Here is a 26,664-nt window from a genome sequence, read left to right as displayed (position 1 = left end):
AGGTAGCAGTGTGTGGGACGATCTACTGGGGGCACTGTGACACTATCTACATGGGCTGTATGTGACTACAGAGGGCACTGGCACTATCTAGAAGGAACACTGTGGCACTATCTACAAGGGGCAGTGTGGGGCACTATCTACAACGGGGCACTGAGTGTGGCACTATCAATGCTGTTTTTTTATGCTACAGTAGTCGTCAGCACATTTACTAGCCTAGCCTTTTTTTTTTTTATTAGATCTTGTAATATAAATGGCTAGACTGGAGAAATGCAGACCATTTCTGGTAGCGTAAAAACCAAAGGGTAGCGGGAGCGTGGCGAAAATAACTTGGTTTGAAAAGTATATGTTTGGAAACCCTTCTTTAAAAATCCTGCGTTAACCCCTTAATGACCGCCCCAGGGGCAAAGTATTTATATCATTATCACTTATATTCCCATGTATCTAATTACTTTTCAGACGGCATTTAGGAGGCTAGTTGTCTTTACCCATCAGCTGTAGCTAGGTGGCTGTCCTTTCCCTAGAGAAATGTAGTTTGCTGATCATAGATTCCTGCAAACTCTCATAAAACCCCTCCACATCTATCCAGAGTAGAGCTGCTGCTAAGTGCTGCCACAGTGAATTGCAATTCATTTGCATGGGTGATGTGTAATATTACATTTCTACTTTGAGGATGGGTTGTCCAGATTTTTTTAAACATTTCTGCCAACTGGGGCAAAATAGAAAATAAACTCCAGACAATCAAAATTCTTCTTTTATCCGTTGTCGATGGTATCCTTCCATGAGGTAGAAAGACTAGACTACAATGTGGTCACATGACGTTACGTCAGTATGGACAAAACATGCAGGTTTTTTCAGATTTTTTAATGCTTTTTTTTTAAAAGCCAAAACCAGGAGTTCATTCAAATAGAATGAGACATAGTTAATGTCCTTTATGGTCCACACCTGGTAATGGCTTTAAAAAGGTCTTAAAAATACCTGAACAAAAACCGCACGTGTGAATACACCCTCAGGCCCCATGCACACAACCGTAAAATCGTCCGTAATTACGGTCCGTAATTATGGGCTAATTCGTTTCTATGGCCGACGGACACGTTCCAGTATATTTACGGAAAGGTGTCCGTGCCGTAGAAGCTTGCATTAGACAAACCCACAAAAGAAGCCACACCCTGTGTCCCTGGAATTCTTTTTAAAATGTTGGCAACTATGAAATACTAAAATCAATATGTAATACAGATGAAACTTCGTATATTTTGCGTGTTCAGGATCCATAGTAATTGTAGGAAAATACATATATAATACACATTGTAATGGTTCACCGCAGCAAACCCCCCACCTCACAATCACGTCCAACTGCATAACACTACGACAACACAGCTGTTAACCTAAAATGAAGCAATAAAGTTTGATCCATAAAAAAAATAAAAAGTTACATCCTGTCTCCTGGAGACGCATTTCCGCTTCCGTGCTTCGGATCCCTCTCCAGTCCCATCCTCTGGCTGACGTGTCGCGGCTGATGACGTTCCCCTAATTGATAGGCTAAGCCTCATTCTATATAAGCGCTGGACGAAGCGGCCGACGCTTTCCCCGGCAGTCAGCGGATCGGGACACGGAGTGAGTGTGAGAGAGGGGGCTGGGGAAGGCTTTGGTTTGTTCTCCATAGTCAGTGTTGTATGTGGTCGGGGGACACTGCAGGGGTGGGTGGGTTCTGAAGTATGCTGGGCAGGGCGGGTAGCTGCTGCTGCCTACGTGGAGTCATCGCTGGGGTAGGCGGCGTGAGACTGGGACAGTGGAGCGGGACTTGTCATTGACTGCTACGTGTCTGCATCATGCCAGCGCCCTGCTTGTGTCCTCTGCTGAATCAGATAGATGCCTTCCCACAATCGGCTCTGCTAGATCTCACATTCTCCGTGCTGTACATAGAACTACTGGATCCCTTCTTAGCAATCTCTCCACACAGCCCCCCCCCATCGCTACTAGATCTGTCTTTGTGCGGTAGATCTCCCCCTCCTGGTCCCAGCTGGATCCACTTTCCTTGCATCTCCTCATAAGCCTTGACCTAACTTCATTGCCCAGTATCTGTCTTGTCCCTGACTACTGTAACAACAATTGTCTTCTAAAGCGACAATACATGTTATTAAATAGAAAAATTTCAAATCGATCAAATAAAAGGGTGCTTGATCGTCTGCAGAAAGTCCATGATGTATGTTTAATGTGCAGTAAAGTGAGTTATTTGTGGCTCATCAGGTTAACTTGGAAGTTACAAAACCTGTCGGATAACTTCTAGTGAGCAGATCTATCGTATCCACTCTTTACTCTTCTATGATCGTTGTATTGATCTCCTGGGCAGTCTAATCTGGAAGATTGAGGAGCGTATGGATCATTTTATTAGAAAAGTTTCCGATACTTTTATCCCCCATCATTCCAACTTGAGTAGAACTCTTCCACGTGTAACTATTTGTGTCAGTTGCAAATCTAGCTGTGTTAGAATATCCAGTTAATATATTGGAACATTTACTTGTAATCTCTTAGTGGCGGTGCCGCCTCTGTTTTCTCTACCTGTTGGCATGCACCGGCATATATGCCATATGGTAGTGTAATGGTGGGGTAGTTGGTGTTAATGGCAAGGCAGGTGTTTGTTAATAAACATGTTATTTGTCCAGCAGTTTGCATTTCCTAATAAGCGACCTGTCACTCACCTGGAGAAGTGAGGGCTAAATCCTGTAACTAGCCAGTAGCAGAGGTTTAACCTGGGCCTGAAATGGTGACGTTGGCATAGAATGAGGCCTGGGGTGGGAGGGGTATGTAGAGTTAGGCGAGGGGGAGGTGAAATCCTCCTAATCCATCTCCCAGTCAGCAGTGTATGTTGCAATCTCTGCAAGTGAAAATCCGACTCACTCGCTGCACAAGTAACTTTAGTTGATGACGCGCCCTATTCTATGGATTAGTGATCAGTTGATAAACACATGGCTTTCTCCGGCGCACATTCTGGCTTATTTTGAGGAATATTTTTAGTGTCTTTTTCCTCTGAGTGATCGACGTATCTGCGTTTGACAAACAACTTGCCACAGTGTCCTAATCATGCAGAATAAAACTTATTGTCCAACAGGTCGTTCTCTGAATCAAAACATAGGGTTTTTTAAACATCTGTATGTGTAATATAAAGACCGCTGTATCCTAAGAATTCCACGGCCCCAAGTAGATCAGACGCAGGAGATAAAGGACCTGCAATTGAATGGGCTTTTTTTGAGCAGGTTAAATAACATAAGACGTGTGCGGTAAACATGCTTGTACTTCCACGTGACCCCAGCTTTCTTCACTCATTATGGTGGGGATTGTTATGGTCCTCCACGTTGGAACGGTGTTCCTATTTCTTAAGGGGCTGAAGTCACTTTCATAGGAACTAGTTAATGCTTTCTAGGAAGTTCTGAAGGTCTTTTAGATCTTTCTCTTTGCTGTATGTCCTGATGCGGACAGTCAGAACCTTTTTTAATCTTGTGTTACAGATTTATACATAAAGGATTTTGGATTTGGAAATTAACATTCACCTAAAGTTTTAGGTTGGGGGCTACGCAGTGACAGGTTAGATTGGGGTGTGACAAAGTATTCCCGACAGGGAAAAGTTGCAAGAAACAGACTGCGATACTTGCATGGTGGCTTGCAACTGGTGTTTTGGGGGTTTTTTTTTTTTTTTTTTTTTTTTTTTAGCAAATATTAAATAGGTGGCGCTCTGCAGCTGTCTGCACCTTTTATTTGTTTATCTACAATTCATAAAAATGCTTTTAGTCTTGTATGCCCAACTACATGTCTAATGGCAAGATAAGTAGAGGAAAACTACTAAATGAAAGGCACACGCAAGTTGCTGACTCTGGTGCGACCGTAAGGCCTCCTGCACATGGGACGGAAATGCTGCAGAATTTACATCTGGAAATCCCGCAGCGTATTACATTACCAGCAAAGTGGAGAGATTTGAACAAGCTGCGGAAAACACGTGCATAAATTTACCTGCGATGTGGATTCTCAATCAACAGCGTGTCCATTTATGTTGAGTGAACGCTGCATAATTTACACACGGAAATCCTGCATCATTTCCATCCAGTGTGCGTAAGGCCTTACTTTGGAAGTGTCACGCCAGCTGAAGGCCTTATCACACGGTCATAGTTTTCTGTCCGTGTGCTATCTGCAATTTTGCACGTGGCCGCTTTCATTTCTATATCCCCGCGCGCACGACTGATCACTGATCCACGTGGGGGCCACGACTGTCCCTGCATTTGTTTTAAAATTCTTTCATTTCTGAGAGTATTGATGATACCAATGCACTACTGAAGTTTTTTTTTGTTTTTGTTTTCAAATGTACCGCAAAGAATCAGTGGTTTTGCGGACCTCAAAACTGTTCTGGTCGTGTGCATGAGGCCTAATACTAAAGTATCTTCCCTCATTGTTTGTTGTATTCTGATTCAGAAAATGGAGGCATAAAAGTTTTGTCGCTGCTGATATGCCTTTAAGGGTATGTGCGCACGCTAGCTGCCTTTTACGTCTGAAATTACAGACTGTTTTCAGGAGAAAAAGGCTCTGTCGTTTCAGACGTAATTGCTCCTCCTCGCATTTTGCGAGTCGTCTGACGGCCGTAAATTTTAGCTGTTCTTCATTGAATTCAATGAAAAACGGCTCAAATTACGTCCCAAGAAGTGTCCTGCACTTCTTTGACGAGGCAGTCATTTTACGCGTCGTCGTTTGCCAGCTGTCAAACGACGACGCGTAAATGACAGGTCGTCGGCAAACCCATTCAAATGAATGGGCAGATGTTTGCCGACGTATTGTAGCCCTATTTTCAGGCGTAAATCGAGGCATAATACGCCTCGTTTACGCCTAAAAATAGGTCGTGTGAACCCAGCCTAATTGTCAGACCACATTAGAAATGTATGAAGTTGTGTTAGATCTGTATATTAGAAATACGAGCTATAGGGTCATAATCTGGGATTCCCTCTTCTAGAGCTCTACAATAGGCTGTCACTTTAATGCAGGGATTGTGCCTGTCGCTGTCCCGGTCGGTAGAATCTGCTCCATTTGTACAGTGGCTTCTTAGCCACGGATGTTTAAGGCTTCTTAGCCACGGGTTTCTCTCATAGCTTCTGTTCCCTGAAAGCACATTCCATAATTCCAAACATTCTAAGATCTGAAGGAATCTGTATGGTAAAGAGGGGCGGCTTGTGATGAAGCTTTGAGGGTTTTCTTTTTCCTTTAGAAGCGATGTGTCCTTTGTTAATGGCTGCTTTTTGTCAATATGGTAGATCAGTAGTAAGACCAATTCTGTTACAGTAGACTGTCAAGTTTTATTACATTACACTATTTCTAGACGTTAGATTTATTCTACTCCATTTGTACATTTATTTTTTTGTAGCGTTTTTATTTAATTTTTTTTAACCATATGGCAGTAGCAAGAACGTTCGAAGCAAACCGTTTAAGTAACATTATTAAAGTTACGGTAAAGTTAAATTCTTCCAGACTCAACTGGCATTTTCAGACAAAACGTAGTCAAACTGAGAGCACTCTTGTGTATGCTGAGCTGGCAGGGAGCTCTGGCCCTTTAAGTTGTCCCCTCCCCCATACCGGTAATACAGGCTGTGCTGAGGTGGCAGTACAGAGGGGCTTGTCCCTCCAGCCTTTCACAGCTCCACGCTCTTGGGCTGTATGTAACTCGTTCTCCGCACATACACACCTGCCAACTCTAGACGATGACAGTGATCCTCGCTGAGCCCTCGTGTACGCAGCAGACCGTCCTCCTCACATGTATGACATGAAACCGCCTACAAATCAGTGTCGCTTTTACAGATTGCTTGGTTTTAACCCTCCAATAACCAGTCAAGTAAACCTTTTGGGTTGGGGGAGAAGGCTCACCGCTTAAGACCTTGTCTTGCAGTGGTAACTTTACCTTAAAATTGAATATATTTTTACAGGGTATGTTTTCTGCCCTCAGGACAGACATTTATGTATCCATATGCAATGTATTTGATGTGTTTTTAAGTAAACCTGTTACCGCTCTTCATTTAAAGTTTGCGCTAAATTGTTCTCAATTCTGATCTTTATTTCCAAAGTAATTACCGAACATCTGCTGGTGAAGACTTTAGTGTATGCAGATGGAGCGAGCTGTACACTTAGGCAACAAAGGGACTTTTTAAAGCTGTACAATGTCAGACTAGGCCTGACCTTTGAACTGTGATCGCTTTACCGAGTATGATAGACTTTGCGTCCTTGTGTTATGTGGGGGGTTAATCTATAGAGCAAAGGTAGGGTTCTTGCTCAGACCAATTGACGGAAAACAACTGCAGAGCCGTGTCGTATTTTTGAGAATTTAGGTATTATGAATACCGGTTGCTATGATGGTGTGAACTCCTTAGTACTAATGTTGGCATCTTACCAACATTGCTCATGATCGATTACACTTTCTGCACTTGTCTGACCCACGATGTTCCCGAAGTGTGATGCAGTGCTTACAGCGATCACAAGGACAAACACGGGTTAAGCTTCATTCACATCCGCGCCGTTCAAGAGTTACATTGGATCTTTCCGTCAGGGGAACCCGTGAACGGAACCCTGACTGAAACAAACAGAAACCATAGGTTACCATTTGCATCACCATTGTTTTCAATGGTGACGGATCCGGTGCAAATGGTTTCTTTTTGTCACCGTTGTTTAAGGGTTCCATCGTTTTGACGGAATGAATAGCGGTCAACTACGCTATTGATTCCGGCAAAACGACGGAACCCTTAAACAATGGTGACAAGCGGAAACCATTTGCACCGAATTTGTCACCATTGAAATCAATGGTGATGCAAATGGTAACCTATGGTTTCTGTTTTTCAGTCAGGGGAACCCATGAACGGAACCCTGACTAAAAGGTCCAACGAAACGCCTGAACGGAGCCCTAACGCAGGTTTGAGCGAAGCGTTACCCAGAAAGTGTCTATAGAGGTGGCCGTAGACTTTATACAGTGGTCGGCCAAACAATGTTTTTCCTGAATGCTCGATTACCATGTCATTTCTATGGTGTAAGGGACAAAAGCAGGTCCAGATGTATATAATATAGTTTTTTGTCTTTTCTCCTCTCGTCTCATGAAGTGTCTGTACAAACAGGACTTCGGGGTTGAGGTACTTTCCTTACTTAAAAATCTCTAATAAAACTCCCACTAGGAGTGCATTATATACTGTAACACATTGGCTTTTGTATGTCCTTTAGGCTACATTCAGACGAGCTGATGAATACCTATACGAGTATAGACCATTGGCATGCGCCAAACAATAATGCGTTCACACAAATCATAAAGCAAATATCAATACCTATACCAGACTGTGAAGACTACTAGTATATCCAGAAAATGAAACACACATAGCACAAGTCATGTACCATGACAATATAAAATAAACTTTATTGAAATATACATAACACATTGGCCATCAAAATATAAAAACAATATAGCACACAGTTAAAAAGGAGAGTATGGAGGAGCTGCGTGAATAATCCAGTATATATGCTACCATATTATAAACATCCTGTGATGTGGTAACAAATGCAGATATCTACAGAAAAGATAATCATATAGATCAAGTATTTGGACAACAGAAGCACATAAATATATTTAGCGCCTAACAGAAGAGCACACAATTGTGCATGCATATAAGAGTATACAGCTAGAGCTCCAAGTTGCACCCAAAACAAAGACCATGCTTTATAAATAAAGGATATTGCACAAACCCATGGACTGCATGATCGGAAGCACGCAGGAACACTCCACACTGACCGCCCCCGCCGCACGTTTCGCCGTCAGCTTTCTCAAGGGGTACACATGACGTCCAGGCTGGATGGTCATGTGTATTCATTATCAGGACACTGCAGTAATGTTAGGGTTTGTGTATGTAGCTGCACATAGTGATATATCTATATCGCTAGTGCAGTGTAAATGAATGGAGAGGAGTGCATGATGCCGATTGGTCAGCGTCATGCACTCCTCTGTACAATGCCCACTTGGTCGAAAGTAAAAGTACGCCCACTTGGGCATTAAGAAAGCTCATTAGCATAAACTTAAATCGCTCCTAACTTTGTGAAAAAAGATCGTTTTTTTTAAATAAAAAGCATTACTGTCACCTACATTACAGTGCCGATCCCCTTATGTAGGAGACAGGGCACTTATAATGTGGTGACAGAGCCTCTTTAATAGCACTCTCCTGTCAACCCGTTAAATATACTGTTTGTCTTTTTTTGGGGGAAAGCTGGGTGACTACTATGGCTGCCATTACCGGTCCCACATGGATTGCCATCCAGCTTGAATGGCAAAGTCTGTAATTGGATAAAGCTCCTGCTTTGTGTCACAGATTTACTGTTCAGGGCTCTAGGAAAGCTGCATGAGGGCCCATGATGAAGCCTTGCGTATTGTGTGACACTACTTTTCCAGGAGTGCTTATAAGCCGAGAAATGGCGGAAAGGAAGAAAACTACTCAAGAACTTGTCCTATTCGTGTTTTGGGAGAACTCCTTATCCCCTTGTGATTGACTTTTATTTTTGTTATTGCCATGTTCTTGCTGTAATCCAGAAGAAGACGGACGGTAGCTCTGCAGCGGTGCTGCAAGGATCTCTCGTCGTATGCAGCTCTTGATAGCACAATGTTACCTTGGTTATGACGGATAATAGTAGAACGACAAGTGACTGGTGGATTACATGAGGGAGTTCATGCAGCACCTCCTGTTCTTCCCATGGGGCCCCCCTCCCTACTTGTGAGACGGAGGCCACATCTGTATCAGCCCCACCGGTGTTCTGCAGTGCACAAAACAAGATGGCCGACTTGTTTTCTAGAATTATTTAGGGACCTCTGTCAATCTCTTGGGTTGATTGAAGTCCATAATAATTGTTTAACCCTGTGTTAATATTACATACTATATTCAGTGCTGGCAGTAGATGGGTGCGGAGCAGAATACAGCTGCTTGTCCACATCTGTTTCAACTCCGGGAAACTACTGCTTTCAGAAATGGTGACGTTGACATTCAACAGTTAAGAGGATGTGAAAATGGCCATCGGATGACTAGCTGTGAGCCTGAACTGACAAACTAAAGTTGTATCTAACGTATATAATCTAACTCTTTCTGTAAATAACGAGTTCCATGACTACACACTGCTTATGGCTTTTATAAAATACATAAAGGGACCCAATATTCCTTCAAATACTCAGCTGCTGCAGAACCGCTTTAAAATGAAAGGAGAACTTCCTGTCCACCATTGATCTGAAACCTCTTCCGTTTCACTAAACAGGTCTGACGCATCTGAGGTTTTGGATTATGATCTGCAGCAGCTTGATCACACTATTGCTTAATACACATGACAGCTGCTGAAGAGCCTCTTTGATAAGTGATTTCCAACCAGGGTTCACTGGAGGTCAGAGGTTCCCCACAAGGCAGCAGCAAGACCTGTAACTTTTACAGTAGAGGTGGCAACCTGCCCAATGATTAGCATGGGTGCGTAGAGGTAAAGAGGGCAACAAATCTCACCCGTAATATAAAACGGGCTATCCACTCCTAAACCAAGCTTTTTTTTTTTTTTGAGGTACGAGTTTCAATCAGGGTTTCCTGGAATTGTAATACATTTCCAGGTATTCCCCCATGGTAATAAGGTTGGGATTCACTGCTTAAAGGGGTTATCCAGGACGTTTTAATATCTGCAGCAGAACAGGGGATGGTATAACATAAGCGAACAGATACTTACCCCCTAAAGTTAACCTTTGCTCCAGTGCTGAGGTCCCGTTCGCCGCTCCGGTCCCTGAATTTATCCTCAGTGGTCACGTGGTGTTCATGGCAGTATCACAGCTGAGGCAAACAATTGATGAACCGCACGTGACGGCTGCAGGAGCTTCCGAGACTGGAGCGACATAAAACGACCTCAGCGCTGTGGGGGCAGGGCACATCAGGGAGTGAGTATCTACTAGTTTATGTAATGGCAGCCCCTACATATACTGTATATTTTTTGCATCTGTTGTGGGAACTATGCAGTTATTGCGGTAGCAAAGTTAAAATTTCCTATGAAATCGTTCACCTGTTTTTCCGTTGGTAAACATAGAACAAGATGCAAGCAGATTCATTCAGGATACCTTGCCATAATAACTCCTTTACATTGTAGTCATTGTCAGGTTTTCGTGCCGTGGACCAGGAAACGGTTGCTGCAAGAAATAGTGGGACTGTTTGCAAACTGAAATCGTACGGTTTGTTCAATGGCCATAGTAGAAATGTTTCCACGTGTGTGCATAGGATTAATGATCGTCTCTTATGATCATCGTAGTGGTTCGACCTGTCTGTTTTTGTTTGTTGCTAAAATGGTAATTCATCTTGTGCAACATTTTCCTATTAATAAAGCTGTTCAACTGGGATAAAGTAAAGACCATTCGGTGTTTGAGCTATTTAGGTCACTTGGTCCTGCCTTATATGCTGATGTAGTTTGGACCTATTACTCAAGTCTCGTATATTGGTGCTTTGTATTTGATCTTGGTTTCTGGGAAATTTTGGTATTTTCATACTCTGTAATTAAAAAGTGCATCAAACTGGAGCAAACTTTTGTCTTTGTTTCTTTGCGTTGTCTAAGACGTTCCCAGACCTTGTCTGTATTTTTGTCGTGTCTTTGACATTGCCTTTTTTTTTTTTTTTGCATTTTGCAGAAGCTGGCAGGCTGAAAAAAGCGTTCAGCTCACCGGACGGACTTTCTGGCTTTTGACCCTTTAGCTGGTAAGTTAACACACATGGTGCTCAATGGACCCCATTGACTTTAATGGTTTCTATCATTTTTTACGTAATCTGCAGATGTGACCCATTTTTCTGTGCTCCATTAAAGAGGCTCTGTCACCACATTATAAGTGCCCTACCTCCTACATAAGGAGATCAGCGCTATAATGTAGATAACAGCAGTGCTTTTTATTTAAAAAAAAAACGATCTGTTTTCACCACTTTATTAGCGATTTTAGATACTACCACAGAAACAGTAACGAAGTGCAGGGATTGTGAATAGACATCCCGTGCAATGTCTATTCACTGTCTAAACACTTCAGTATTGTTAATGTGTTCATATAAGACAGCACATAAGGATCTAGCAGGATCCCTATGCGCTGCCTAAATGAATGGAGAGGAGTGCATGACTCTGATTGGTCAGCGTCATACACTCCCCTGTACAACGCCCACTTGGTCTAAAGTAAAACACGCCCACTTGGGCATTAAGCAACTCATTAGCATAAATCTAAAATCGCTAATAAAGTGGTGAAAATAGATAGTTTTTTTTAAATAAAAAGCACTGCTGTCACCTACATTATAGCGCCCATCTCCTTATGTATGAGATAGGGCACTTATAATGTGGAGACAGAGCCTCTTTAAAGGCTATGTACACCTTCTGAAAGGCTTTTTTTTTTTTTGTGTAATTGGTTTAACTATATAGATTTTATTAAAAATAGCTTTTACTTTTTTACAAACAGCTGCTCTGTATTCTCTATACAGAGCAGTTGTATCTTTCACGAAGAGCCTGTTCACATCAGCATTGGCTTTCCGTTGAGGGATTCCGTCGGAGGTTTGTCAGGTGAACCCCTCAACGGAATGGAAAACGGAAACCTTGGCTTCCGTTTGCATCACCATTGAGATCAATGGTGACGGAAACATTGCTAATGGTTTCCGTTTGTCACCATTCCGTCAGGTTTCGTTTTTTTTTTTACTGAATCAATAGCGCAGTCAACTTCGCTATTGATGGCATGGCAGCTGTTTAATTAAATGGCCGTCCATGTTCTACATGGACAGGCCAGGTCTGCCAGAGCGGCAGCCGCTGATTATTCGTGGCTCTCTGCCCTGGCACAAAGTGGGGTCAAGAGCCCTAATAGGGCTTTAAAAACTGTGTCTAGTAGAGCTGGATTCACACAGGCATTTTGATTGACTGTGTAAATGGCCTGTGAAATAATAGGACATGTCCTATTTTTGCCCGTTTTAACAGATCCCTCAAAAGAATCAATCTCTGAGGGATATATAAAATTGGTTCCCGCACGGACGTAAATCAGCTGTGAAAAACGTCAGTCTTTCACTTCTGAGTTGAGACACGTTCGTGTGAATAAGGCGTTTGGCAAATAAAGCCCTTTCACCAAGAAGACTAAAAGTACATGTACATTTTATTTTATGGACTAAGTTTTCAGAGCTTTTTTTAAATGCTGACTATGTTTTAAAGTTAAGCAATGACTTCATTGTTGCAGTGGTTACACGGATTTGCGTGGGACAATGAGCTCGGTGGCGGTTCTTACCCAGAAAAGCTTTGATGAACATCGCAGTGGGCTGACCCAACCAACGGTCAGAGGTTAGTGCAGGGTCTGTCTGCTTTAGAAGACTTTTTCTTCCTTTGTGAGTTTAATAGTCAACCATTTGACTTCCTCACAGTGGCAGCCATTGGATCCGAGGAGGAAAATGATCCCCCCACTTACAAAGATGCATTCCCACCCCTCCCGGAAAAGGCTCTTGGCAGCGAGACCACTTCTGAGCCCGCAGGTGCATGGAGCAAAATTCGGCCTATCAAGTCTTCCGTTATCACTCAGGTTGGTTGACTCCTCTTGTATGTTATAAGAATGCTATAAAACCTATGCTAGACATTCCCTTTTCCTCACATAGCTGCAAAGGCGTAGCGTCATTATGTTTGAGTGCTGCAAAGAGAACCGTCTCCACGTGAGGTTCGTCATTTCCAGCCATATTCGCTCATTGATCTGTATTAGATTGCAAGCTCCATTCATCTTTTTAGCCCAATATTAGAATACTACTTTTATCGGAAAATACTACTTTTTTTTTCTTGTGTTTAAGAGCAAATCCTGTGTTAAAGCAATAAGGTTTCCTTTATCTAGGTGTTTCATGTTCCCCTGGAAGAGCGTAAATACAAGGACATGGCTCAGTTTGGGGAGGGTGAGCAGGCGAAGATTTGCTTGGACATCATGCAGAAGACTGGGGCGCAGCTGGAGCTTTCCCTGGCCAAAGATCAAGGCTTGTCAATCATGGTTTCTGGAAAGCTTGATTCTGTAATGAAGGCAAGAAAAGAGATAGTGACACGGCTACAGACCCAGGTAAGATGGCTATCGTGTCACACAGGCTACTTTGTAGTCCTGACATTATTCGTCTGCTGAGGGGGATAGATGTGGAGTCTCTGAGGGGAGAACTATAGTGGGAATAAGAAGTATTTCTGGGCCTGATGCAATGTAAATCCTCCGAAGGTTAATTTAAGACCTACTGGGACACTTTTAGTGTTGTGTATATCAACAGATTTTTCTGCCAGTTTCTACTGTCAAGAGATCCGATGTTTCCCACGTGTTGCGTATCGAAGGATGGGAGTTCTTGTTATGTCAGATTGTGTACAGTTGTGTCTTTTGCTGGTCTCATTTACTTGTGGTTGGAAATTCCAGTAACACAGGTCACATTGAATTTATCCTAAGCTGTGATCTAGATCCATGTGACGTGCACACCTATGTACTGTTATGACTTGTGAAATTTATGTTTTATAATTTAAGGGAATATCTGACCACTTCCGAATTTTAAAATAAAGATTATTGGGATAATGTAGATAAAGCTATATGAATGACTTATATATTTTTAATATGGAACACTGTATTGCACAAAGTGTGGAGATTATGTATAGCTACGTAAAATAGCTGGGTAAGGCAGAGTCGTTCCTCCCATTCATCCACACCCAGCATTAAAATGTCCTCTATTGGCTTTACACTGCGGGCGATCCAGCTGTGTATACATAGAGAAATCCGCACTTAAGTCTCTGCCTTTCTGGTACTTCTGTGCATTACTTTTTGGGCACTGTGTAACGCTTCTTTTTCTTTTGGGTGATAATGCAGTGGAATTAAATGCTTTTGCTAGGTTCTCCCGCAGTTTGCAGCAGTTAAATGGAGGTTTTAGCTTCTTTTTGTAACAAGCAGACGACGCCTTTTTAATTATTTTTTTTTGTTGTTTTTTTTAGGCATCTGCCTCCATTGCCATCCCCAAGGAACACCATCGTTTTGTGATTGGGAAAAGTGGAGATAAGTTGCAGGACTTGGAACTGAAAACCGCTACCAAGATTCAAGTCCCCCGGCCCGATGATGCCAGTAACCTAATTAAGATCACTGGCACCAAAGAGGGCATTGAAAAAGCACGGCATGAGATTCTGCTCATCTCAGCCGAACAGGTAAGGGAAAGGTATCTTGAATATATAGGTAGTGCTGTGTGTGGTGTTTGTTTTCAGTTTAGTACAGGTAACACACACACTGGTGACTATTATAATATGATGGATGCGGTTCTTCTTTTTTTTTTTCCTCACATTATTTATCATATTTCAGGATAAACGAGCAGTGGAACGTTTGGAGGTTGAAAAGGCCTACCACCCTTTCATTGCTGGGCCCTACAACAAAACGGTGAATGACCTCATGCACGAAACCGGAACAAGAATAAACATCCCTCCTCCAAGTGTCAACAAAACGGAAATCGTATGCATGGGCGAGAAAGATCAGCTGGCCCAGGCAGTGGCTCGAATCCGGCAAATTTATGAAGAAAAGGTAAAGGCGTCCTGTATTTGGCTGAATCTGACTTCCTTTATTTCAACCTGGGTATTACCATATAGCGTCTCTACTTTAACAGATGAAAGTCATTCCTGCTGTCTAAAAAATGCTTGTATTTCTAAGTGGAAATAATCCCGTTCATGCCAAAAATGGCTTACCTAATAAATATATATATATATATATATATATATATGCGCACACGCATATGCGCACACGCATATGCGCACACGCATATGCACACGCATATGCACACGCATATGCACACGCATATGCACACGCATATGCACACGCATATGCACACGCATATGCACACGCATATGCACACGCATATGCACACGCATATGCACACGCATATGCACACGCATATGCACACGCATATGCACACGCATATGCACACGCATATGCACACGCATATGCACACGCACACGCATACGCACACGCATATGCACACGCACACGCATATGCACACGCATATGCACACGCATATGCACACGCATATGCACACGCATATGCACACGCATATGCACACGCATATGCACACGCATATGCACACGCACGCACACACGCACGCACGCACACACGTGCACGCGCACGCACGCACGCACGCACGCACACACGTACACGCACACACGTACACGCACGCACGCACGTACACGTACACGTACACGTACACGCACACACGTACACGCACGCACGCACACACATACACGCACATACACGCACACACATACACGCACACATACACGCACACATACACGCACACACATACACGCACACATACACGCACACATACACGCACACGCACACACACATACACGCACACGCACACACATACATATATAATATATATATTTTTTTATAGGTAAGACATAATACTCAGCCATATCACTAACCCTTTGTGGGCTAGTACAGTAAATATTGGGCTATTCTGCTATGTGCAAGTTAGATTTTTACAGTGGACTATTAGTTATCAGTGTTGTTGTTGTTCCTAATGTAATTTGCCATTTTCTATACATTTCTTTACGTAGAAAAAGAAAACAACCAGCATTGCAGTAGAAGTGAGGAAATCCCAACACAAGTATGTCATTGGCCCTAAAGGCAATAGCCTACAAGAGATCCTGGATCGCACAGGAGTGTCTGTGGAGATACCACCCAGCGATAGCACCTCCGAGACCGTCATCCTGCGGGGTGAACCTGAGAAACTGGGACAGGCACTGACTGAAGTGTATGCTAAGGTAAAGGGAGCATTTTTTTGGTGGGTCTTGTACATCTCTAATATTAGAAAGCAAAGCTAAGAAATAACCTGTTTGCTTCACTTAGGCGAACAGCTTCACTGTGGCTGCAGTCTCTGCTCCATCGTGGCTTCATCGTTTCATAATTGGCAAAAAAGGACAAAATTTGGCAAAGATCACACAGCAGATACCAAAGGTAAGTAGCTGACCTCTTCTGCTTCAGACCCGTACCAACTTCCCAGACATAGAAAAAGCCTTACCCAATCTCAGATCTGTGGTGGTGGAATTTATGGAGACTGCCTGTTCATATGCCAGTCTTAATGTAAAGAGCGCTAGAGTAAGATGATGCACCGAATTAAAAGGCTCATCCCTTTCAATAAATTAGGCACATCTTTGGCCGTCTGTGTGTCCAAAGATAAACCTACTCCAGCACAAGCTGGAGTAGATCTGCGCTATAATTTACATCAGTCTCTGGCGTAAATTTTAGAAAAATTGTCATGCCGCAGAAGGACATGCCCTTCCACTAAGCCCCATCCACTTTGAATTAAAGGGACATGAGCAGTGCACGTCGTAATTTTTTTTTCCCCCTCAAAATTGTGACTTTTGAGGCATTTGCGACTTTTCTACGCCAGTCTTAGAATAATACATTTCCCCCCTAATATTTGCTGTGCATAAGTGTGCTGGATAGGAAGATCATATCAAGGGTCTCTTTACAGGTGCACATTGAGTTTACAGAAGGTGAGGACAGGATTTCTCTGGAGGGCCCTACAGAAGATGTTGCCATTGCTCAGCAGCAGATGGAAATACTTGTCACTGATCTGGTAAGAAGTTTTATTAGTTTGTGTACTCGATCGAGACTGTTTGTGATGCCAATTACAGGATTAACTTAAATCCACTATTGCTTGTTGATACCAGCCCGTTTGTGTTTTATGCAAGTGATCTCTTTCTATGAATTTCATAGCATTCATTACATAAACGTGTAGCGTTAGATTTATTTGCTCATATAGTCGCCTCTGTTCGGTACTTGCTGATTCTCAAACTATCTGGAACTCGAAATAAACGACAACAGTTACTGGGGAACCATACTGTTCTTAAGAACGCTGTAGCCCCTCTGTTCTAGTGATCAGTGGATCCCCACTGTTGAGAACTGCTCACAGGTTTCTTATAACTGGTTATCACTTTTGACATTCACAAATAAAACCGGAATGATAACATTTTAAAAATTACATTTTATACCCGCAAACCTTTTTTTTTTTTTTTTTTTTTCTTGCAGTAGGCCCCGTTCACAATGTATAAATGCCACCCAGCACTTTACAATCATGTGCACCTTCATGCAGTTTTGCATCTTATTGTAACGTGTAAAAAAAATATAAAAAAAATAATTAATAAACCCTTTTTTCTGCTTCAAGCAGAGGCTTGGATACACAACACCATCTGAAATAAAAGTTTAAGATGGGCAAAGTTGATAAATGCCACTTATGCCTATGTCTACTTGCACGTATCTTCACGTATCCAACAGAACTGAAAAGACCAAAAAGCGCAGCAATCCAAATGGCAGTATACATCAGAGTCACGGTGTCGACAAATGGGGTGATTAGATATGTAACTTTTATCTTCTCACCCCTGTAGGAAAATCCCCTAAATAGCATGTAGCCCCTCTGATAACATGGAGAAATGTTTCTGTATCACCCTCCTTGGTCACTTGAAGGCTTAGTGGAAGAGATAATAGTGGTGTATAGTGTAGGTATATCCAGCACTCCGTATAAAAGTTATAAGGTTTATTAGGTCATGTTTAATACAAAAAATCCCGGGACCAGTGGAAGAGATGACCGTAACGGGCTTTGTTAAGCAGTACCTTTCAAGGCAAGTTTGTTCTGCTACAAGGACTGACTTGACTGATTGGTATAGGCCTATTGTTGGTGCCAGATCTGAAGGCTTGGTGGTGTATTTGTGTATGCCACTTTCCTATTTGCCTTCACTAATATTTTTACTTTTGAGCTTTGAAATAAGTTAAAATGCATACATTATTGCCCTCATGCATAATTTTGAAGGGATAAAATGTGTTTTCTAGGTCTAATGATATAGAATAGATGATGCAATAATACACTCTGGTCCTTCGTAGACTGTGATGGCCTTCTAGTATGGGAAATGCCATTTGATGCCTGTGGTTTTGGGTGCTACCATGACAGCACAGTTTTTGGCATGAGGAAAGCTCCTTTATGTTTTGTACACTAGTCAGACCTTCGTGTCGTTTCGTACTATGCTTTAATAATTTTTCTACCGTTTTCAGATCTCCCGAATGGATTTTGTAGAAATAAATATTGATCACCGATTCCACAGGCACCTCATTGGAAAGAGTGGAACCAACAGTAAGTAGTTACTGCACAAGTGTTCTAGGAGACCAGTAGTAAAGCTTTGGTTCATATCAGATGATCACTACAATTGGTGTATTGAATGTGCCCATAGACTTTGGCAGACGTATGCCAATAGTGTCCTTTTGGCATACGTAGTCTTACACACGTGCGGTTGACTCAAATTGTAACTGCATAGGCATAAAGTTGCACACGTCCGACACTCCTTAAACTATCACGCTGAACATAGTGCCTGAAAGTTATGTGAACAAATAGACTAAGGAGACTGCTAGCCTTATTCCCATGACCGGAGAATAGCCCTTTCTGTAAGTCCGATATTGAGGAGTTCTCCCGCCTCTGGAATTTGTGGTATATGGCTAGAATATGTCATCACCTCCTGATCAGTTGGATCTGCAATACAGTCCTATTCTCTTGAATGGAGCGGTGTTGCAATTTCCTGCACAGCAACTGGATGGGAGTACTAAAGGTCAGACACCTTTTGGTCCTAATGTGATGGCATAACCCAGCGATATATGGTAACATTAGAAATCGAGTATACCCTCTTTTTAAGGGTCATATGTTTATAAATGGATGTAAAGATTTCTGGACTCTTGATTATAGAGGCAGTGACTTTTCTCTTAGTATGGTTGTGAAAACTGCATAGGCACATTTGAAGAATTGCAATTACTTACGTCGGTGACTTTGTTTAGTTAATCGGATAAAAGAGCAGTACAAAGTGTCTGTACGCATACCCCAGGACAGTGAGAAGAGCAGTCAGATCCGCATTGAAGGAGATCCCCAAGGTGTGCAGCAAGCAAAGAAGGAGCTGCTTGAGCTGGCTTTACGGATGGTGAGTCAAGCCGTAATTCACATATAGATTTCAGGAAAAGCCTTCTCTAGTGTTGTAACTATATTTAATTTTTTTTTTTATTAGGAAAACGAGCGTACAAAGGACTTGATCATTGAGCAAAAGTTCCATAGAACAATAATTGGACAAAAAGGTGAAAGAATCCGGGAGATCCGTGAAAAATTCCCTGATGTAAGGCACTTTTATTTCTTTAGGCCGTCTTCATAGATTTGTTCATTTCTCAGCAATTAATAGGTATGTCCTACAATCTCCTTTTTAGGTCATCATTAATTTCCCAGATCCTGCTCACAAGAGTGACATTGTGCAGGTGCGTGGCCCCAAGAATGAGGTGGAGAAGTGCACAAAGTATCTGCAGAAGATGGTAATAGAGATGGTAAGGACACATTTGGACACCTTCAAAGTTTCTGCTTTATACTTATTTAGGCCCATGCACACAACCGTAATTACAGATAATCTGCGGACCCATTCATTTCTATAGGCCACCGTCTATTTACAGATGTGTATCAGGGGCGTAAAAATGATCCGCAAAATGTAGAACATGTCCTATTCTTGGACTTGCCCATAGAAGTCCATAGGCACGTGCAAAATTGCAGATGTCTACCGAAGATCGTTCGTATACTGGACATTTAATCACTTTGATGTCATGGCATATAGCGACCTATTCTTAGTAGACACTAGACATGTTTTTTTACTTGTGTTCTTCAGCTTGTGTGTACCACCAGGTATGTCGGAGTATGACTAAAGTCATGTTTTTGTACACAATGGATTTTTACTGAGCAATTTTTATTTTATTTAGGTTTTGACATGACTTCACTTTATCTACATTTAAAGAAGCACTTCACTTTATTTTGTCACTGCACCCTCCATTTGTACATTAGTGTTTCAGTGGGGTGCTGTGTACAAAGACTTACCGATCCCCGCATCTCGTCATTTTTCGGGTCCAGCACCGCTTACGTGATCTTCATTCTGCCCTGGTCTGGAATCTCTGCTTTTCAAAAAAAACGGAAGTAAGGCTCTCAATGCATTTCTATGGAGCCTCGTTCTGGCTCCCATAGGAATGCATTGAGAGCCTGAGTTTCGGTTAATTCAAAAGCAGTGGCTCCAGACAGGTCAGAGGGAAGATAAGGTTAGCGGCGCTGGACCTGAAAAATACAAGATGCAGGGATCGGTAAGTAGTTTGGCACAAAGCACCCCACTGAAACACAAATGTGCAATAAAAATAAATAAATGCTTTTATTTTGCTTTCCAGGTGGAGAACAGTTATTCGATCTCTGTACCAATCTTTAAGCAGTTCCACAAAAACATAATTGGAAAAGGCGGTGCTAATATTAAGAAGGTTAGTTTTGACTTTTACTTCTAGTGTGTTTTGTTTTTGGTCTTTTTCCTCCTCCTGGTTTTCTTATATGGAGTGCTTGCTTCCCTGTTCAGATTCGTGAAGAATGTAACACTAAGATTGATCTACCAGCTGAGAACAGCAACTCCGAAATGATTGTCATTACTGGGAAGAAACCAAACTGTGAGGCTGCGCGTGATAGAATTCTGGCCATTCAGAAGGAACTTGTAAGTGTTTTTTGGCTTTATTCCACTTAACAATGTAGTAATTTTAAGATAATTAGAAGCATTATTGCTCTATATGTGATTTTCATTCTTTGTCCTTGGTGGCCATTGTTTCAGGCTAACATAACCGAAATGGAGGTCAGCATCCCATCTAAACTGCACAACTCCCTTATTGGAGCTAAGGGACGCTTTATCCGATCCATTATGGAGGAGTGCGGAGGCGTGCACATCCACTTCCCGAGTGAGGGCTCTGGAAGTGATACAGTTACTATTCGTGGACCAGCTCAGGATGTAGAGAGGGCCAAAAAACAGCTGCTTCAACTGGCAGAGGAAAAGGTAAATCTTCTTTTTCCACCCCTAAACAATTCGTGCATGCTGCATATCCTTTTATGTGCGTATACCGGTGCAGCAGTATTCATTTTCAAACACTGCAATGTTAATTGGGGCATATTTACTGACACTCTAATTTTCATTAGAGTAGGAGAACTAAGCCGAACAAAAAGGAACTGTTTATGGTATGATGAATATCAACAGGAAGCAGATAATGTATGTATAGGGTTAAAAAAGGCAGTTAAAAGGACAGTAGATAAAATTGACCGGAACGGCTTCCCTGACAAAGATTTACAAGTAAAACTACGACAAACAATGATGAAAATAAACAAAGTAACACAGGATTTTATGGCTGCGGACATAGTAAGGCCAAAACATGCAGTTTTGCTAATCTAGTACATTTGCATGGATTTCCAGTAACCAAGTATGAAATGAGAAATTACATTAATTGTAACACTACAATAAATGCAAATTGCAGTATGTCGGTTGCAAATAAGGCGCTTTGACAATCGGACTATTAAGACCTGTCTGATGCCTCAAACAAGCCACGTTTTTCATGCACCTGCGCGCCCATTGAAGTCAGTGAGTGCGTGAAAATCACGCACAGCACACGGATGCACATCCGTGTGTTGTGCGTGATTTATGCATCAATTCCATTGAAAAATAATGATGTGCTTTGCGAGTGCATGAAAAACACATTCCACTCGCAAAGCACAAATGCAATAACGCAACACACGCTTTTGAATCTGATACTCTCGTGTGAATGTAGCCTAATTGACCCACCAGAGGTGGTCTATATGGACTCAATAGAAAGTCTATGAGCCTGTACTCCGATACATCGGCTTTCAGGAAAAAGCTGAACAGACAAGAAGCGGCTGAGCGCTCACACAAGCACTTCAGTTGCTTTGTTCTAGCGATTGGTGGGGGTCTCAGTGCTCGATTGGTGGGGGTCTCAGTGCTCGGACCCCCATCAATCCAAACTTCTGACAGGTCACTATGACATGTCAGAAGTTTGTCAAACGTTTAGCTACAATTTAAAGATAAGACCGGATTTGGTATATTACTACTAATGTTGCTCGCCTGTTTCAATATAGACTGCTCTTTACATAGTGTGTGTGGATATATTATGTAGTCCCTAGTTTCATATGATTAGCTGGTTTTATAACATGATGCTTTTTAGGTTTATAAGGAACTGGCCTTCATACAGGTGCAAGCTAGGACTAAGGACACTTGTCTGAAATGTGACGTTTCATACCTTATTATAGAGTGAATACCCGTGCTGGAACATTTTTGCTTCTTTTGTATGTTTGCCTTAGTATGAGACTGTGACAATGACTTAATTTATGATGCGTTGCAGCTGTTACTCCTACTTTTTACCTGAGTGTCTTACGTTTTAATGGCATTGTAATAGTTTTTAATTTCCTTCAGCAAATAAAGAGCTTTACAGCAGAGCTACGAGCTAAACCAGAATATCACAAGTTCTTAATTGGTAAAGGAGGAGGAAACATCCGCAAGGTGCGTGACCAAACTGGGGCCCGTATTATCTTCCCCACCGCTGAAGATAAGGACCAGCAGCTTATCACCATTGTGGGCACCGAGGAGGCAGTAAAAAATGCACAGAAGGAACTAGAACTCCTCATCAAAAGTTTGGTGAGAAGTTAACATGTCTCATATTTATTTTTATTTTTTTAATTTGTTTGCTTAAAATTGGGGAACGGTGCTGTTCTTTGCCCATCATAAGCCATGTAAATGTCTGCCACTTTCAGTTTCTAAGCTTTGCTAGGAAATCGAGTATTTATACCTTCTCTCTAGCTGCTTGTAGAACAGCCTTCAATTCCCATGATCTAAAGCGGGTTTTAGGGATCAGCGTACCTTCTTCACTGTCCCGCTTTCTGGGGACCCTGTCATGTGGTTCTGGCAGTCCTCTGCAGTGCCACTCGCATACAACTTCCTCTTGGTCAAGATTGCTCACTAGGTGGGCGAGTGGCTGGCAATGTATGGTGGTGAGTGGCTGGCAATGTATGGTGGTGAGTGGCTGGCAATGTATGGTGGTGAGTGGCTGGCAATGTATGGTGGTGAGTGGCTGACAATGTATGGTGGCCAGCTACAAAGAGACAAACCGTGGCTGGTATGGGATTGTGTATCTGAACCTGCCACTCATTTGTGCCTTGGTTCAGACGACCATTGCATTGTCATATCCAGGAAAAAAGTGTGGTTGACCTTTCACTTTACAAGTTGCTGAAGTGTAAAGGTGAGTGTTGTCTAATATGTATGGGCTAGTTTTACTGCCTACCAGGCTATATCTGATGTTGCAGATATCTTGAAATCTGCATTCTTTTCTAGCAGCCTATTAAAACTTATTTTTTTTACTTCTTTTAAGGATAACATAGTTGAAGACACAATGTCTGTGGACCCCAAGCACCACCGTCACTTTGTAATCAGACGAGGACAAGTGCTGCGGGATATAGCCGAAGAGTACGGTGGTGTAACGGTCAGCTTCCCTCGTTCCAGTGTGCAGAGTGATCGCGTTACTTTGAAGGGTGCAAAGGAGTGTGTTGAGGCCGCCAAAAAACGGATCCTAGATATCATTGAAGATTTGGTAAGCGAATACCTAATGGCTTTAGTTTCTATTGGCAAGATTTGTTAACATTATTACGATGGGAATTCTGATATGTCTCGCTTTTGTGTTTCAGGAGGCTCAGGTCACTATTGAGTGCATGATCCCTCAACGATTCCATCGATCCATTATGGGTCCGAAAGGTTCTCGTATCCAGCAAATAACAAGAGAACACGGTGTACAGATTAAGTTCCCTGACCGTGAAGAGAACCCTCAGGCAGGTATGGAATTGTATATTAGTTTGGATAACAATGGTGGCTGGGTCTGGAACCACATATGTATGGGAAACTTAATTTCTCTTCTATTCCTTAGCACCTAATGCTGAATCACTAGCCCAAGAGAATGGAGAAGAAGGGGCTGAAAATAAAGTTGCTGCAGACCCAGGCTCCCCTAAAAAATGTGACATCATCCTGATCTCTGGACGCAAGGAGAGGTGTGACTCGGCTTGCGAAGCTCTAAAGGTTGGTGATGGGTTTTGAGAGGATTGAGTAAGGCGAAGCTGGAAATTTGAGCGCCTTGCCTGCCTTAGGAATTTTTTTTTATGGTGTAAAATAGAGATGTTGCACAAAAGATAATGTGGCCTATTATATTTGTTTAGGTTCTAGTTCCAGTCAGCATTGAGGTGGAGGTCCCATATGATCTCCATCGTTATATCATTGGACAGAAAGGAGCAGGTATCCGCAAGATGATGGAGGAGTTTGAGGTAAGTGATGTAAGGGCCTGTTCACATCAGCAATTGCCTTCCGTTTTTGGGCTTTCCGTTCATCTGTTCCGTCAGAGGAGCAGATGAACGGAAAATATCGTTTCCATTTGCAAAACCATTGATTTCAATAGTATTTATTTATTTTATTTTTCAGTTTGCGACCGTCCTCTAGGTTTCAGTTTTTTTCATGGGAACAATAGCGCAGCACACTACACTATTTTTTCCGTGAAAAAAACAAAAACGAAACCTAGTGGAACGGACTCAGACAGAAACCAAACAAATCCTATTGAAATCTATGGTATTGGAAACAATACATTAAGTTTGTCTTTGCGTTCATCTGTTCCTCTGACCAAAAAGATGAACGGCAAGCCCAAACAATGATGTGAACAGGACCTTAGGGACTGAACAGCAACACCAGTTATTTAAAGGGGTTGTCCCACAACACACTTTGCTCCAAAAAGCTACCCAACATGTATAAATGTTAATAGGGACTTTTTAAACCTATCCCTTAAATAAAATGTACCTTTATGGTACTCTCCGTTCCATGCTAAACGGGCGGGGTTCAGTGGAGGCACACGTGATGGCACTATGGATATTTACTACAAGCCCCATAATACCTTGCATGTGTCTCTCCTTCATTGGCCCTCTGCCACCTGCCACATCGCTTCCTTCAGTCTGCGTTCCCCCTGCTGTTACAATACCACAGTCCCTGGCAGCTAATAATTTAAGTATCCATGCGTCGCCGTGACCGCGATAGATTCGGCTACACACTGAGTCAATCTACACAGGCGTGTCCTCTAGCAAAAGCATCGCCGGAAGGACGTGTTCAAAGCAGTACCATAAAAACAGCCGGGGGCGCAAAAGAGGTAAAAATAGTTATATCTTTTGTACAGAAGTATCTTGCCAATTTGAAATTTATATTTTTCTATAAAGAATAATTGAATTTTTACTTTGCTTCGTGGGACAACCTCTTTCATGGTTTTAAGTCGTGTTTTGCCGGATACCTAAAATGTGTATTATAGATGTTTGTGTTGTGTGCATTAGGTCAATATCCAAGTGCCAGCCCCGGAGCTGCAGTGCGATATAATTACCATCACTGGGCTTTCTACTTGCCTGGATCGCGCCAAAGCTGGACTTCTTGATAGAGTGAAGGAGCTGCAGGCTGAACAGGAGGACCGGGTGAGTGGCGTGTTCACAGTGAATAAAGGGGACAATGATGGGTTTCAAAGTAGCTAGCAATATGTAATTGTCTAACCCCTTAAACTTGTTGGTTTTTTTTTTGGGCTAGGGGAGTTTTCGTCGCTGCGTGAGGGGTTCTATTTTGTGGGACGAGTGTAATTTTTAATGGCACCATTTTGGGGAACATATAATTTTATTGATTAGTGTTTACTGTATTGTTCCCCCCCCCCCCCACTAGTACTTGGTATTTCAAACATTATATAAGAGATCAACCGGTTCTATCCGTGTATCACAGACAGGGAGCCTATGAGGTTACGTTTTTGTTGGATCCCCGACTGCCATGGTAACCCATGCGGTCACTATTGACACTGCATCTAAAGTGTTAAAAAGGCACAGCATTAGAGATTTACAAACTGAAGGCCGACTGTCAATCAGTCTCCTGCTGGAAGAGAAGAATCCTGCACTTTAAGTCCAATAAGTTCTTTCTGTAAAGCGGTCTTCACTATTCAGCAAAAACATAAAATATGGACACAGTGCAACAACATCTACAACCAGTGCTGGGAACTCTGCTTATTATACTTACAAACATTAGTTTTTTTTTAATTCCACATGGCATCAAACAGTCCATCTGGAGTTTCGCCTTCTGTTTATCGCACGAGCACAGTTTCTCAGCCTGTTTGATTACCACGACTTACAACTACAGTAAGGCATTCCATATATTGCGTTAAAGGCTATTTAAACCTTTGAACACTTTGTTTAATTAGAAAGCAAAAATGTATTGTGTTTTTAAGCAACTTTTTCGTGTTTGTCTTTTATTTAAAACTTTTTGACTTTTTGACAAATTTTTGACTTTTTGTGATACAGCGTCTATGTATCCTGGATACATAAAAGCTGTAACTTGTGCTCAAAACCAAATTGGTCAGATCAGCGGGACTGACTGCTTTGGTGACATTGGGTCCTGTGTGCCTGACACGCAGGATCCACCTGTTCTCGATAACTTCTAAGCTCATAACTTATCGGTAACAGGTGGATTCCTACCCCTTAGATGCTGCGGTCACTATGGACTGTAACCTCTAAGGGGTTAATTGGCCGAAATCCGAGCGGTCTCCGATTCCGGCCGTTGCAGCAGTGGGTTAGCTATAGTATTCAGCCGACACCCACTGGTGATGACGAGGGCATGGTCTCTGAGACCGCATGTTGGATGTTGCCAGTTAATAAGGTGGTTCTTTTTTTGGTTTAGTTTTTT

At 42.2% G+C, this 26,664-nt stretch overlaps 1 protein-coding gene across 2 annotated transcripts in view; it reads left to right on the top strand.

Annotated features, from left to right (window-relative positions):
- The first annotated feature begins 1,472 nt into the window (after positions 1 to 1,472).
- Positions 1,473 to 26,664, top strand: part of HDLBP (high density lipoprotein binding protein) — a 36,577-nt gene continuing 11,385 nt past the window's right edge. The window contains exons 1-23 of one of the 2 annotated variants that reach the window (XM_075861371.1): positions 1,473 to 1,611; positions 10,691 to 10,757; positions 12,254 to 12,354; positions 12,435 to 12,589; positions 12,890 to 13,105; positions 14,005 to 14,211; positions 14,363 to 14,578; positions 15,610 to 15,816; positions 15,902 to 16,009; positions 16,530 to 16,634; positions 18,104 to 18,182; positions 18,875 to 19,014; positions 19,099 to 19,203; positions 19,292 to 19,405; positions 20,282 to 20,368; positions 20,461 to 20,592; positions 20,707 to 20,925; positions 22,348 to 22,569; positions 23,300 to 23,518; positions 23,613 to 23,757; positions 23,849 to 23,997; positions 24,135 to 24,239; positions 25,284 to 25,418. In XM_075861371.1, the coding sequence (XP_075717486.1) occupies positions 12,279 to 12,354; positions 12,435 to 12,589; positions 12,890 to 13,105; positions 14,005 to 14,211; positions 14,363 to 14,578; positions 15,610 to 15,816; positions 15,902 to 16,009; positions 16,530 to 16,634; positions 18,104 to 18,182; positions 18,875 to 19,014; positions 19,099 to 19,203; positions 19,292 to 19,405; positions 20,282 to 20,368; positions 20,461 to 20,592; positions 20,707 to 20,925; positions 22,348 to 22,569; positions 23,300 to 23,518; positions 23,613 to 23,757; positions 23,849 to 23,997; positions 24,135 to 24,239; positions 25,284 to 25,418 (3,141 nt within the window). In that variant the 5' untranslated portion in view covers positions 1,473 to 1,611; positions 10,691 to 10,757; positions 12,254 to 12,278. Of the gene's footprint in view, positions 1,618 to 10,690; positions 10,758 to 12,253; positions 12,355 to 12,434; positions 12,590 to 12,889; positions 13,106 to 14,004; positions 14,212 to 14,362; positions 14,579 to 15,609; positions 15,817 to 15,901; positions 16,010 to 16,529; positions 16,635 to 18,103; positions 18,183 to 18,874; positions 19,015 to 19,098; positions 19,204 to 19,291; positions 19,406 to 20,281; positions 20,369 to 20,460; positions 20,593 to 20,706; positions 20,926 to 22,347; positions 22,570 to 23,299; positions 23,519 to 23,612; positions 23,758 to 23,848; positions 23,998 to 24,134; positions 24,240 to 25,283; positions 25,419 to 26,664 lie in introns of both variants that reach the window. The other variant, XM_075861372.1, reaches the window with a different exon arrangement.

Source organism: Rhinoderma darwinii, chromosome 4, assembly GCF_050947455.1.
Source record: "Rhinoderma darwinii isolate aRhiDar2 chromosome 4, aRhiDar2.hap1, whole genome shotgun sequence".
In the NCBI taxonomy this organism is placed as follows: Eukaryota; Metazoa; Chordata; class Amphibia; order Anura; family Rhinodermatidae; genus Rhinoderma; species Rhinoderma darwinii.
This window is presented reverse-complemented; position numbering and strand designations above follow the sequence as displayed.